General features: G+C 53.7%; 1 protein-coding gene across 1 annotated transcript in view; it reads left to right on the top strand.

Annotated features, from left to right (window-relative positions):
* Window positions 1–15,105, top strand: part of IGFN1 (immunoglobulin like and fibronectin type III domain containing 1) — a gene marked incomplete at both ends in the record, with an annotated part of 36,231 nt that overhangs the window by 508 nt on the left and 20,618 nt on the right. Inside the window, 2 exons of the mRNA XM_082667593.1 lie at window positions 292–402; window positions 3,764–3,906. Coding sequence (XP_082523719.1) covers window positions 292–402; window positions 3,764–3,906 — 254 coding nt within the window. The remainder of the gene's footprint in view (window positions 1–291; window positions 403–3,763; window positions 3,907–15,105) is intronic.

Here is a 15,105-nt window from a genome sequence, read left to right as displayed (position 1 = left end):
CTACCATACAGGAAAAGGGAGCGTCTGCAAGCGAACGAGAAGCTGGGAAGATGTGGCCTCCTTGCGGCCGCAGAATTCCACCGCCGAGCTCCCTCCTCCCTGTATTCAAAATCCAGGGTTTCGGAGCGGGCCTAAGCTGTTCAGTCTTGCCGTTTTATAGAGAAAGCACTTGATAAACAATAAGCTAGTAACAACAATAACGCTAAAAGCAGATCCACAATTTGGAGATGTTATCTGAGTCGCATCTTTGCTGCAGAGGGCGGCCCCACCTCTCCTCCCCCTCCCCGGCAGGAGGAGGAACCGGGGCGGCGAGGGGCGGGCTGGGCCCGTGAAGGGTGCGCCCCGCAGCTCCCAGCCTGGTCCCCTGGTGCTGGTTCTGGACCCGGCAGATGGGGGCGGGATGTGCGGGGGGCGGGGGAGGTCCGGGCCGCTGAGGGGCAGGGGTGAGCTCGGTCCAGCTGCAAAGGAAAGAGAGAGGAGTCGTCCGAGTCTAGGGCACCGACCCTGGTGAAGACACCTGGGCTTTGGTCCCGCTCTGCCACTAAGCAGTGGTGTTACCTGGAAGACATCTCTCCTCTCCCGCCTCTGCTTCCTTGTGTGAAGGGAGTTGGTTGGATGCAAAGACCCTTCAGTCGATATTTTGGGATTCCGTTGTGGGGGGGGGGAGTACCGTGGATTGTGGTGGGCACTTCCTGTGGGGATCGTTGGGTCCCTCCTACTGATATGTGTCCCTCCCTGTACCCCCTCCGCCTGCAGAGTCCCTGCTTGCTGAATTGGGTAGATTTAAAATCCGCCAGCTGGAGGACCCACAGGAGGTACCACAGTGGCACACAGAGCTTGTGGGCTTTGGCCCTAGGCCAACCAGGGCACCAATCCTGGTTCCTCTCGTACTAGTTGTGAGAATTGGGGTGGTTGGCTTATCCTTTAGAGAGCCTCGGTTTCCACATCCATAAAATGGGGATAATATGACCTACTTTCAGGATATAACGAATCTATATGTGCAAAGCACCTGGAACAGTGGGGGCTCTGTCAATGGAGACCGTAGCTCATTCTGGAGGTCAGAGTGGCTGCTTTGGGGAACAGGCTGGGACAGAGAGAGGATGCCTGTCCCGTGGGGGCAGAAGGGACAGTTCAGGCACTGGAAAGGCACCCTCCCTCCCCCCCATACACCTCCTATGTGGCAGTGGAGACCTTCTTGGGGACAAAAGCAGAGGGCCGAGTCGGTCACCTTCAGCTCATGGTCCTCTGACACCTGACACTAAAGGTACCCAGTGCTGGTCTCACCATCTTTTTTTTTTTTTTTTTTTTTGCGGTACGCGGGCCTCTCACTGTTGTGGCCTCTCCCGTTGCGGAGCACAGGCTCCGGACGCGCAGGCTCAGCGGCCATGGCTCACGGGCCCAGCCGCTCCGCGGCATGTGGGATCCTCCCAGACCGGGGCACGGACCCGTGTCCCCTGCATTGGCAGGCGGACTCTCAACCACTACGCCACCAGGGAAGCCCTGGTCTCACCACCTTCACCACAAAATGGAAGCGAGGCCTCCCAGCTTCCTCCGTGCGCCATCATCCTGCACTTCTCAGGAATGCAAGGATGTGTGCATCAAATGATCTTTGACTCTGTTCTCTCCTGGCTCCACCTCGAGTCTATGCCAGTGACCCTAAGGGACAGCCATCATTGCCCTGCTGGCATACTGCACTCTGTCCTCCTGCTTCCATCCTGTCTTCCATCCAATCCTGTTTTCAGCACCTCGCTCACTGCTCTGTAATCCCTGCGAGCACCCTATCGCATCAACTCGAGACCCCTCCACCTGGTGTCCGAGCCCTGGCCCTCCCATCTCAGCTCTGGTTACCCGCACCAGCTGTCTCCCACACTTGGCTTTGCTCATATGAGTCCTCTTGGCAGGATGTCATCACCCCCTCAGCCTGCATCTCTTTCAGACCTCTGCCCCAAGCGCTTCTCTTCCAGAACCTTTTCCCAGGTAGCCCTACCTGACCCAGTGCGCCTCGTTCCCACACGTCCTCCGTGGGCCCTGCGTTTAAGAGCTAGGCCATTGAGAGGAGGCTGAACCTCTTTCTTCAATCCAATTCCACAAGCGTGTGCCGAATACTGTCCAGACGTCCCAGGGGACACAACAGACAAGCCACATGTGAACCCTGCTTTCAAGATGTGTCTTGTAGAGAAGGCATGGAACCAGAAGGTAATTTAATATAGTTAAATTCTGTAGAAGGGTTTCTGCACTAAAGTGTTTTGGAACACTACGCGTCCAGCTCTGTGCTAGTTGCTAGGATATATCAGTGGACAAGAGAGACCCTGTCCCTGCTGTCATGGTACTTGACATTTATTGCAGGAAAATGACAAGTCAACAAGCCGTTACAACCCAGGGTGCTGGAAGCTGTGGAGAGGAAGATCTACAGAGGCCCATGGGCCAAGTCAGCCCGGAAGGTGGAGAGGATGCTTTGAAGGTCACGGGGCTACCGGAGCTGGGCCAGTGCGGGGCAGAATAATGCCCGCCCCAGATGTTCATATCCTAATTCTGGATCCTGTGAATATGTCACCTTACGTGGCAAAAAGGACTTTGTAGATGTGATTAGGTGAAAGCCCTTGGGATGGCGAGAGGACCCTGGATTATCAAGGTGCGCCCAGTCTAATCAGGTGAGTCTTTAAAAGAGGAGAAGCTTTTCTGGTTGTGGTCAGAGAAAGATGTGAGGTGTGAGGACAACAGCGGGGTCAAAGACACTGAAGGTGGAGGAAGGGGCCACGAGCCAAGGAATGTGGTGTCCTCTAGAAGGTGGAAAAGGCCGGGAAGCAGACTCTCCTCTGGAGGCACTGCTGACACCCTGACTTGAGTTCGGTGACACCTGGGTAGGACTTCTGACCTACAGAAATGGGACGTCATAAGCGTGTTTTCCGGGTTTTTTTGGCCGTGCCGCATGGCATGCAGGATCTTAGTTCCCCGACGAGGGATCGAACCCATGCCTCCTGCAGTGGAAGCGCAGAGTCTTAACCACTGGACCACCAGGGAAGTCCCAAGTACGTGCTGTTTTAAGCCACTAAATTCATGGTAATTAACAAATTTAGAAAGTTAATCCAACCAGGAAGGGTGGGCCAGGTTTGGCCCAGAACACAGGAGCAGGGTGGTGAGGGGATGGTGTCCCGAGTGGAGCGGGGGTAGCGGAGCAGAGATGGGCTGGGAGGAGGCACGTAGCGGAGGAGCATGGGGTTCCATTTGGCTCAAGCCCAGGGCATGTGATGGGAAGGGAGGGCAGAGAGATGAGCTGGGGCCAGACCTTCATGCCAGCAGGGCCTGGGGGAGCTGGGGAGTGAGCGGGGCTGCGGCTCGGGTTCTGGGACTGGATTGAGACCAGGCAACCTCAGGTGCAGGCTCTGTCCAGCAGAGGAGGCCAGTCCTGCTGCTTCCTTGTGGGCCTGTTACGCTTCATCCTGCCCGAGTTTGGAGCCCTAGGGCTCGGGGCAGAACGCAGGCCCTGGTTTCCCTCTCCTGTACCTGCTTTTACCCGAACAGCTCTGTGTCGGTTTGGCCTTAAAGGCATCGGAGCCAGAGCTGAGGGTCTAGTTTCCTCCCCATTCTCTGTACCCACTCTGGGCACTCCTGGACTGGGAGTCATCGTCCCCAGACTGTGCCCACCCCCTGGCATCCATGGCACGGCCCTTGTCTCCCTCTAGAACCCCGCAAAGCCTGTCCGTCCCGTGTCTCGTGGCCTCAGGCTCCTATGAGATGACTAAGTTCCTGATTGTTCCATTAGCAGCCACGACTCGGCCTTCCCAGGGGACAGCCGCCCCAAGGGGTCATCCGACCGGAACAGAGAACAAAGCCCAGGCACTGTGTGGAGCCCTGACACACCCCTCGCAGATGGCAGGTCAGGGTCCCTGGAGGCCCTGCGACGGCGTGAGATTCCCTGAAGAGGTCTCCCCTCTGCCCACGGCCGGACTCCCCAGCATCAGGGCGAGAGGGGCAGAGGGGGCCCTGCTGACAAACACACGCCCCCAGCTGGGCGCTGGCCTGGACCCGGCCCTCCAAGCTCACCTCCTCACAGATGGGCGGCTCTCCCAACACTAACTAAGGCAATGCCTGCTCAAAGAATAACTATATTTATTGACAATTGAGCAAAACTTTGAATCAAAGTGTTATTCTATCTAAAGTTTAATACAGGACATCGATTCTGTCCAGTCTAATATATATACATACACACATGTACATGTGTAATAACACACATATGCTCACACATACGTAAATGTAAACTGTGGACCCACTTGCTGCCGGACGTTCTACCCGCGATTACTCTCCAGGCTCGTCATGTGCATGACCTTGCCCTGCACCCCCTCCCTCTGTTGCCCTGTCTGGGCTCAGCCCGCACCCCTGAGATGCTTTCTGGGCTCAAGCAGGAGGTGCTGTGGAGCATAGGATAACAGTTCTCTCTTGGGTTTCCATTTTCTTCTCCACGTCAAATATCTTGGGTCTGGCTCGGTGGTGTTCCACGCTCAGTGGTGTGTTAGGCAGCGTGGGGTTATAGTAAGACTCGGGACCAGAAATCATAAGATCTGGGTTCAGTTTGAATGATGCTCTCCTGTCCAAGCCCCAGCCCCTTGGGGCTTCATTTTCCCCTGAAGGGATTTATTTAGAATAGCAGTTTTAAAACTTTTGGGTCTCATGTCCTATGAAATAATAAGAAAAAAATTTATATATGTATAGGTCTCTGCCCCAGTTCCTGACACAGGTCTCCTAAAACCTTTAATTTCCCGAATGATCGGATGGTCTGACATCGAGCTCCCAAACCCGTGGAATTTCCAGGGTGATGGGAGCATCTTTTGTTCTAACGAGCCAACTCCTGGTGGCCTCCTGGGTGCGGGCTGCTCCCTAAGAACACCAAGCCATGATTAGAAGCTTGGAACTTTCAGCCCCACCGTCTGTTCTCCGGAGAGTTAATAATCGATCGTGCCTACGTGATGAAGCCTCCGTATAAACCCCCGAAGCACAGGGTCCAGAGAGCTCCTGAGTTCCTGACACGTGGAGGTGCTGTGAGCATGACGCGCCTGGAGGGGCTTGGAGTCCCCGGCGCCTCCCCCGGGGACTGTCCTACTGTCTCTTCCACGGCTGTTCCCGAGTTGTATCCCTGCATAATGAGCTGGTGATCTAGTAAGGAAAGCAGTTCCCTGAGCTCTGTGATCAATACTAGCAAATCATTGAGCCCAAGGACAGGGTGCAGGAACCCTGATCTACACCCATCAGTCAGAAGCACAGGTGACAAGCAGGACTTGTCACTGGACCTGAAGTGGGGGGAGAGGGGTCAGCCTTATGGGAATAAGTCCTGAACCCATGAGTCTGCGCTAATTGCAGTTAGTGTCAGACAGTCAGCAGGCATCGAAGAATCGCTTGGTTTGTGGAAACCCTGACATCTGGTGTCAGAAGTGTTGCTGCACACTTCTGAGTACAGTAAGGGAAACAAGAGTGTTTTCCTGGGCTTGCCTGGTGGCGCAGTGGTTGAGAGTCCGCCTGCCAGTGCAGGGGACACGGGCTCAAGCCCTGGTTTGGGAAGATCCCACATGCCGTGGAGCAACTGGGCCCGTGAGCCACAATTACTGAGCCTGCGCGTCTGGAGCCTGTGCTCCGCAACAACAGAGGCCGCGACAGTGAGAGGCCCGCGCACCACGATGAAGAGTGGCCCCCGCTTGCCGCAACTAGAGAAAGCCCTCGCACAGAAACGAAGACCCAACACAGCCATAAATAAATAAAAATAAATAAATATTCTGTCTTCCTTCAAGCCTCTATTACATTAGAACCATTTTTTTAAAAAAAGAAAACATTGAATGAGAAGAGTGGCATCGTTTTACATTTTTTGGCAAATCTCCTTAACGTCTAGTTTAATAAGAGACAGCTGGGTTCTCACATCTGCTTCTCCACTCAGCCCCTTGTGATATCACGTGTCACCTACCCTCTGGGAAACGCCACTGTATGCTTGCAGTGGAATGAGAGTGAAAAAGCCAAATCACATCTTAGAATTGCTAGGAAAATAGTTTCATCTCTTGATCTCCCCGAAAGAGCCGTACAAATCCACTGGGTCCTCAGGCCACACTTTGAGCACTGCTGGTTTACAAAACCCTGTCCCCTAACATTCTGTGGACTTGCTGACAATACTCTATGATAGTGTTTTTCAAAATACGCTTCTGGGAATAATTCATGGGATGCTACTGTGTTGGGGAGAAATGTGGTTTCTGTGAATAAATTAGTTTGGGAAGCCTTAGCTTAAAGCAAATTACATTGATGTATTTTACTGCGGGACTTTTTAGATGCTTCAGTGTGGTAATACACATTGTGAATCCCTGAAAACAATACAATTGCGTGTAATATTTCTCCATCATTTTGACAATAAACTCTTTTTTTGAGAAGCATCTTGAAAGACTCACGTACCGAGGGATATACTTTGGGAAATGCTGCTCCAGTAACTCCTGAATACTTTTCCTGAGTATTAGCAGGTCGGATCCTACCATTTGGAATCCATTTTTCTGTAAATTAAATTCTACATGCACCCTTTTTGGTTCTTTAAATGTAGTCATTTCTAGGACTCAGAGAACCTCGGATTCCTAAAATTTTGGCCTCTAGATATGTTGCATTTTCCTGCAAATTAAATAGAAAGAATATTAGCAGTAATGTTTATATATATTTGATGAATGACAGTTTCATATGGTTCAACCTAAAACAAGAGGACTGTATTAGCTCACATAGCTGGGACGTTTACATGTAGATCAGGATTCAGGCATGGTTGGGTCCAGTAGATCAACTGGTATCCTCAGGGCTCTGTCCCTATGTCTATCTCTGGTCATGCTTTCCTCTGTGACCTGGATCATGTCACACAGTTGGAAAGATGTTGCTAATAACCTCAGGCCTACAGCATCATGGTTTGTGGACACCAAAGAAAAAGTGATCTATCAGAGCACAGATGTGGCAAATCTCAGGGAAGACCTTAACTGGCTTTGCTTGAGTCACAAGTCGATCCATCAGCCAATCACTGTGGCCAGCATGGTGAATAACTCTGATTGGCCAGCCTGGTTTGTGTGCCAACCTCCCTGGGGAGGGTGAGACCCTGTGATTAACTCCTATCAGGACCAATAGGACACAGAGCAGGCAAACTGACAGATGTCTGCTCTCCTATCTAAATGAGGGTTGGATGGATGGATGGTAGATGATAGACAGACGATAGGTGGGTAGGTAGATCTAAGATAGAAAAAGAAATCACATTCGTACAAATGTTTCTGTTCATTGCTTGTTTTTCATAGGGGTGGGTAAGGCAAGAACAGTGAACAATGGATTGTACTTGAAAAGTAAATTTTCTTGTTTAGAAATTTTTCTTTAATGAGCGTGGGTCACGTTTTATCACTTTTTTGAGAGAAAATATATATATGTTCATTACTACCAGGGTGATATTCAAGAAAGTCCTAGTTGAGCTGAGGTCTCCCAGCAATTCTCAGAATACTCAGCAGGCCTCTTTCATAAAGTTAAATTTGTACCTTAGAGATGGAGGAAGGGGTAGGCCTGCTGCCTGGGGCCAAGTGTGTAATGCTCAGGGCGGCCACAGAAGGAGAGCAAGCCTTCAGACAACGTTTTATGTCTGTAATTTCTGCCAAAGGGAATTCTTTTCACTTCGTGTTGGGGGGGGGCGGGGGGGGGGCTCGATCAGCTAGGACGGCAGCCCAGGGTGGGTTCAGTGGTCGTAGCGGGTTGCTCTCGGCCAGTCTCCCCCAAATCACATGTCTGAGCTTCACGAGTTTCCCTGTGTCCACCTAATACTCGGCATTTTTCCTGACTGGATTCAAGTCAGCTAACTTTACGTTTCTGAGCTTCGCCTTGGGGTGTTCGTTGCTGTGACCCCTAACGGAGCTGCTGTAAAGGAAGTCCTGTGAAATAGTCCGACAGAGGTCTGCTCCCGAGGCGTGATTGATTTCTTACTTACGACCAGCATACCAGGGGCTTACTTGGCTGTTTAGACATCTGGAGGATAATAACATGACTTGTAAAAGTACAATTTGTGTTGTCAGAAGAATGATAACTTTTAGGTTATTGTCTGCATAATGACTCGGACTTACTGTCTGAGTAAGGACCCTCTTTCCACCAGCAGCCAAAAGGGAGAGAAGAAACCCAGTCCTGCCACACACTGTTTTTTATTTAACTTTTTTTTATGGAGGTATAACGAATCTATACTAAAGTGTATAAACCTCAAGTGTCTAGCTCGACGCATTTTTACGTTTGTAAAACTCAGGTCTCTGTACGACCTTGAGCAGGGCGTGTGTCCCGTCTGATTTTCACTTTCCCCAATCATAAGGCAAGAGCACCAAACTAGATTGTTATTTCATCAAGTGTGGCGCGTGTGTGTGAAGTGAGATGATTCTGCGTGCATGTGGATGGGAGAACATTTTTTACTTGGATAGATATGTAGTTTTTTATTTTTTAAACTTTCGCATGAGTTGTAATTCACATACAATAAAGTGTACACACCTTTTTTTTTTTTAATGGTTTATTTATTTAGGCTGTGCTGTGTGGCATGCAGGATCTTAGTTCCCCCACCAGGGATCAAACCCTCGCCCCCCCGCAGTGGAAGCGTGGAGTCTTAACCACTGGACTGCCGGGGAAGTCCCTAAAGTGTACACATCTTAGTTGATGCAGGTGTATACTTGTGTAACTACAGGTATAAGCCATCTCCAGGTCTCTAGAAAGCTCCGTCCCCGTCCCGGTCAGCAGGCATCCCCTCCCTCCCAAGGAACCCAGTGTTCTGAGTTCTGTCAACACCACCTGTTCCTGCCCGCCTTTGAACACCCTGTAATGAAACCATAGCGCATCTACTCTGCATCTGCGTCTGGCTGTTTGCGCCCATCGTCTGTTTGGGAGAATTACCTGTGTTGTTGCACAGAGCAGTAGTTCACGCATCTGCATTGCCAAATAGCGTTCCGTCGTATGACTATACCGCAATTGTCCATTCTGCTGCAGGTGGACATCGGGGTTGTTTCCAGTTTGAGGCTGCTGGGACCAGAGCTACGGTGACTGCGGTGTCTTTGGAGGACCTGTGCTCTCATCTGTCCTGGGCACACCCCTGGGAGGGGAATTGCTGGGCCGCGGAGTCCTCACACATTTATCTTCCGTAACGACTACCAGATTGCCAAACCAGATGTGCCGATTTCCGCTCCATCAGGACATGAGACTTCCAGGTGACCCGCACCCCTGCCCCCTGCTGTCACATAACCTTGCATGAAAATATGGACGTGCATCTGCCAGGGGAGGAAGAGAGACGATCAAAACCTTTTTCAGATTCTTGTAGGGACTTTCTGACTAACAGGGCGCTTTTCAGTGTCCCGGCAAACATAATTCTAAGGGAGAGTTTTAGGGGGGGAACACATTTGGCTAAAGAACTTGGAGGGAGAACATATGCCCAGCAGACCGCAAAGCTGTGTGCAAGGGCAGAGGTGGGCGGGAGAGGTGGGTGCAGGACAAGGGCTATTTTGGAGGATGAAGCCAGCATCCACGTGACCTTGTGCCACTGAAATGAAGGCTGAATCTAAGCTTCGCACTTATACAAATACAGGCTCAGAGACCTGAGTAAGGAACTGAGGATACGCTGGTGAATAACACAACGAAACGGGACAGACAGGCTGATTCGGCAGGAGTTAGGACCCAAGAGGTCATTTGGTCCAGACCAAGGGAGGTGGTGACGGGCTCCATGCTGCCTCACAGACCCACGGCTGGGGGTTCTGTTCCACTTCATGGACTTGCCGTGAGGACAGGATACACGGAGGGCACAGTGGCCAGGTGGGGAAGGCCTGCCACACGAGTAAGAGCTGTAGGACATGGGACACCGTCCTGGAACAGAGACATCTTGGGGCGGGTGGCTGTCTGCGGCCCTCTGAGGGCTATCGGGGGGAGAGGAATGGAATTTGTAGTGCAGGACCCCAATGGTGGACACAACAGAGAAAACTCTCAGGGGAGCATCACAGGAGTGTCTAACGAGGGCATCTGGAGATGGAAGGAGCCGCCTGGAGAGACGGTGTTGCTGTCACTGAGGTGTTCGCACATCTTTCTACAGTCACTTGCTGAAGCTAATTCGGGGGAATTTAGGAGTCTGTTGAAAAGTTGGAAGAATGACGCTAAGCTCCCTTTTAACTCTGAGAGTCTGTGAGTCTGACTGTGTAACCTTGGACTTCTTGGAACCCCAGCTCTGCGTCTACAAAACTGAGGCTGGATTAAGAATTCTGCAACACCAGACAAATTCACCGAGCTGCTTCCCAAGGGAGCCCCGATGATGAGTGACGCGTGCTCCCAATCACCGGCTGCGACTCGGGCGGTCAGGGTGTTTGGCTGTAAGCAACAGAAACCGATTGCTAACCAAAGGGAAAAGGGAGTTTGTTGGAGAGAAGTGGGAAATCCATATAACCTGAGAAATGGCTGAAAGGCGAGGTGTGGAGAGGACAAAGCCACAGCACCCCTGTGGCACGCCGCAGGGGCAAACCGGCAGCAGACGGGTTTCCCCTCACCCTTGGACCACAACTCGGTACTCAAAGTCCAGGGAGGGACTCAGTCCCCTGGACTAGCCAGGTCTCACATCTGCCCCTTGACAAGAAAGGTCAGCCCCCAGACTGAAACCGGAGGCCTGTACCAAGGAAGGGACAGTCAAGGGTCCCCCACGTATACCTCCCTCTTCTCTCCGGCTCAGGGTAGCACCTCAGAGCTCAAGGGAGCAAGTATGTGATGGATTTCATCAGGAATAATCTTCATTCTGTTCTAGCTTCTCTTCAGAAGTGAAGAAGGCGTCCATCTGGATGCCTGAGTTTTCACCGACAGCACATGTGATGTGTCCTCACCGAGCGGGAGGTGCCAGTGAGCTGGGAACACGACTCCCCCAGGAGACAGATGCGCCGGTGGACTCGCCATCCACAGCGGGTGTCAGGCGCCCGCTGAGCGTCCAGGGCTGTGATCGACACCGGGACTATTTAAGCCGGTGCAAAAATGGAAAGGTTACCTATTTGCCCCTTGTAGATGCAAGGGCAAGTGCAGCGTGTGGGGGTGAGTGGGGTGGGTTGGCCCAGGAGGACGCCTGCGCCCCCAGCGTGGCCCCCGCCCTACCCATGGGTCTCCTCACACCCTGACTGTCCAATCCCCGTCCCCCACCAGAGAGGCTCCGCCCATGACTGGACAGCTGGGGTCCTCTGGGGAGGCTGCGCCCCCAGAATAAGGACAGTTCTGTCCCGGGCCAGCAGCTGTCACCTGAGAAAGACTGAGATTCCCCACCCGGCAACAGCAAAGAGGCTCGTTGTGCCCAGACGGGCGCAGCTGGGATTCCCTGCGGTGGTAATTAACCCGGGGAAAAATGTGACAAATCCCCGGGCCTGGGCTGCGGTGGCCTCTCATCCCTAGGCCTTCCCGACAGGGCCCCACAGGCTGGGGGAGAACGCTGCGGGGCGCGAGTCTCCTCCTTTTCCTGGAGCCATGGGGACGCTTGCACGGTCCCGTGGGCGTCCTGGGCTCCAGCCCTGGCCCCTGCCCATCCAGACGGCGGCTGGAAGCAGACACTCGGGTTGCGAAGCGAGCCGGGCGCAGTGGGGGGCGCTGGCCGCGGGCTCTGGTGCCGCCTGAGGTCACCGCTGAGCGCGGAGGTCACCGCTCCTGCAGGCCCCGCTGATGCCAGGGGACACGGCAGCACGGAGACACTAATTAGCGGTTTTTACACGGGGTAGTACTTACTCTTCCTTAAGCACCTCCAATTGCTGTCATAGCTGGAGGGACCGGCGGTTTCAGAGGATTTCGGCTCACGTCCTCAGGGCCCCGTGGGACAGAGACTCCGGGAGGGGTCAGAGGCCCCGACCCCAACCTCGGAGCTGCCCCCGCTCCAGATCACAGCCTCTCTCTGGACTCAGTTTTCTCACCCGTCCAATGGGTGGAACCAAACCTGAGGCATCTCACTGCCTTTTAGGGATAAAGGAGAGACCCCACCGAGTGTTGGAAAGTTAGAGCCCCTCAGGAGTGGAGAGGTTCCGCTGCTTGTGAATCTCACGCCCCTCTCTGGCATGCTTGCTAATTTTGTTTTTCAAAAAGCCTGTAATTGACTTGAAGGAGACCAACCTACCTGCTTGGTCAGAGGAGGGTAGGAGGTGTGTGTGTGTTGGGGGCGCGACTTGGTGGGAAAAGGCTTCTTATTTGCAGGGATTCTCTCAGGAATGAAGTAAGGGGAGGAGGGTGACTTCATAAAGGTCCCTGTGATCAGAGCCCTGGGCGAGTCCAACTGCAGGAGGAGGCTCCTGGCAGGAAACTGAGGCCCAGGCAGGGTGTGGGACCTGCCCAGGGGACACACCTGACCGCAGAGTTGCTCTGGAATGTCCTCCCTAACTGGCTTTCCTCCCCCCCACAACCCAGGAGAAGTCGGCTTCCAGGATTTGGGCTTTTCTCCCCAAGGGCTAATGGAGTGGCTTCCTGCTTCCAAAGAGGTTTCGAGCCTGGCAGAGCCGTTCTCTGACACTGTCCTCACGCCGGGGGCAGCAGGTTGGGCAGCTGAAAAGCGTTCCCTGGTGTGGGATTCGGCAGGGGGAGAGCCGCGTGGCACGGTGCACCCGATCCGTTTACAGCCTGCTGTGAATAGAGGCCATCAATCACGGCCAAGTGCAGCTGGCCTGCCGGCTGGGCCCTAGAACAGAGGCCACCTTCTCCTTCGGTCACCCCAGGGCCCGAAAACCCATCCCAGGAAGGAAGCTGGAACATGTGCTCCCGACATGATGACACGCGCACACACAGCTGGGGTCTCCCTCTTGGCGGTGGGCTCCCCCAAATGCCCCGACCTGAGTAGAATGCCTGACACGGCGGCTGGCACACATTAGGCGCTTACTGAATACTTTAGAAAGGAGTCTGGTATTTGGGAGGCTTTGGCCCCAAACGTCATGGGAGAGGGAGGGAGAGCTTCTGGGGGTTTCAGCCACCGACTAGACGGCAGATTCCCCGTGGCCGGAGAGGCGTCCACTTAGCGCAAGGCAGATCCTTCCCTGCAAGGGGACAGTGGGGTGGGGGCCCCGGCCGGGTCAGTGGGCTCAAGATGTGAGCTTCACGGTTCAGAGCCTGCTTCTCTTTCCACGGCGCCGGGGGCCTGCGTGGCTCTGGGTCCTGGACATCTGTAACGCCTCTTGGATATATTAGGGTCAAGACCAGGGCTCAGGTGGACCAGCCTTCCAGGCCTCCCGACAGAGTCCTGGATAGTTCAGTGCAGAGGGACTAGGAAGGCCAGCCATCCTGTTCCAGAATGTTCTACTCCAGTTACATTGTGCCCTACACCAAACACTGAGCCATCAGGGCCCCTTAAGTTCTAAATCAGAGGAAGTATCTGCTATTTTTTTGCCAACTATTTATTTTAACGCTCAAGCCTAGAATAAGAGCAAATGAACATAAATTAGGGGAAAGGATTGACTAACTGGACTGACTCCCCAGCCCCCACGTGTATGGACTTAGCCCAGGCCAGCCACTCTGCTACATATTATTCAAATACCATCTCACAATTCCCAACAACCCTGCAAAGCAGGTGTTATTTAATCCTCATTTTGCAAGTGCAGAAACGAAGCTGGAGAGGGGCTAAATTATCTGATCAAAGTCCCAGAGCAGGAAGTGACAGAGCTCGCTTTCACGCCTGGGCTGTCCGGCTCCAGGGGCCATGTTTCAACCACCCAGAGAGGATGGGCCTGGAGAGAAGCTTCCAGCAGGTGGTTGTCAGACTCTGACCTCTCCCAGAGGTTCCCCCCTCCAGCCGGGCATGGGTAGCCCTCCCTGGAGAGGGGAGGTGCGGGCGACCTCTCGGGGGGGACCCTTCGGATAGACCGTCCTCACACTCTCCCTGGAGGATTCCTGGCTCTCCGACCTCACCTGCTTTTCTTTCTGCACCGTCCAGGCTAGTCCCAGCCTCCTGATGGCCGTCAGCTGTGGACCCAGCAAAGAGTGTGCAAGCCCCTGTGAGATTAGGGGTGACGACAGGCCTTGCAGCCGCCAGGGCACAGGATCACTTGACAGACATCTCTATTTCACTGTCACGAGGGCCGAGCCTGGAGCCCTCTCCCAGCTCCTGCAGCCGCCCTGGCCTTCCTGCGACCCAGCCCATCTTGTTTCCATCCATCCGACCCTCCCCTCACAGCTGCCGTTTTCACACTTTCTGGTCAGAGCCTCTGAGCTATCCCTCGGTCCTCCAGTGTCACCCCGCACTGAGGGCCAGAGGGCTAAGAAGCCCCCCACCTCTCCTCTGGAGGACACCCCCTCCTCCCTGCCCACCGAAAGCTCTTCTTAAAAATACCCATCCGAGGGGGTTCTCTGTTCCCCCGCCCCGTTCCCTCAGGGGGGAGGTTTCCAGGAATTTGCTGGGGATACATACAGAGATTTAAAGTATCCCGTTCATGTAGCGCAGGGGTCTGCAGAGGGCCAGAGAGTGACTGTTATATCAGGCCACACAAGTTCCCTTGCCACCATGCGATTCTGCCGTTGTAACACAAAAACAGCCTTAGAAGATATGTAAGTGACAGGGCGAGACTGTTTCCGATAAAACCTTATTTACAAAATCAGGGACTTCCCTGGTGGTCCAGTGGGTAAGACTCCGTGCTCCCAGTGCAGGGGACCCAGGTTCGATCCCTGGTCAGGGAACTAGATCCGGCACGCCGCAACTAAGAGCCCACATGCTGCAACTAAAAGATCCCGCACGTGGCAACTAAGACCCGGCGCAGCCAAACGAGTTAATAAAATATTTTTAAAAAACTAAAAAACCAGACTGCCCCAGGTTTGCCCTGGGGGCCAGAGTTGCCAACCCTGTGATAGACAGCAGTTTAGGGGAGTGGCCTCGGTGGGGCACTCTGGCTGGGGCACACCCTGCACAGCTGGGGCACTGGCCTCACCCACCCCGCAGAGATCCTGAGTGGACAGAGGCCCTTGGGGAGCACTGACCAGGGTCGGGGCTGCTGTCATAGAAGCATCCCGGAATGGGGCCCCAAGGCGCTGACCGCTGGAATGAGTCCTCATGACCCGGGCAGACAGCCTTTGCCCTAAGGGAGGAGGCCCCCAGCCTTATCGTTGGCTGACACCCTCATG

Source organism: Grampus griseus (assembly GCF_964374135.1).
Source record: "Grampus griseus genome assembly, chromosome: 1".
In the NCBI taxonomy this organism is placed as follows: domain Eukaryota; kingdom Metazoa; phylum Chordata; class Mammalia; order Artiodactyla; family Delphinidae; genus Grampus; species Grampus griseus.
The sequence above is the reverse complement of the archived record's forward strand: the minus strand, read 5'-3'. Positions and strand labels throughout refer to the sequence as shown.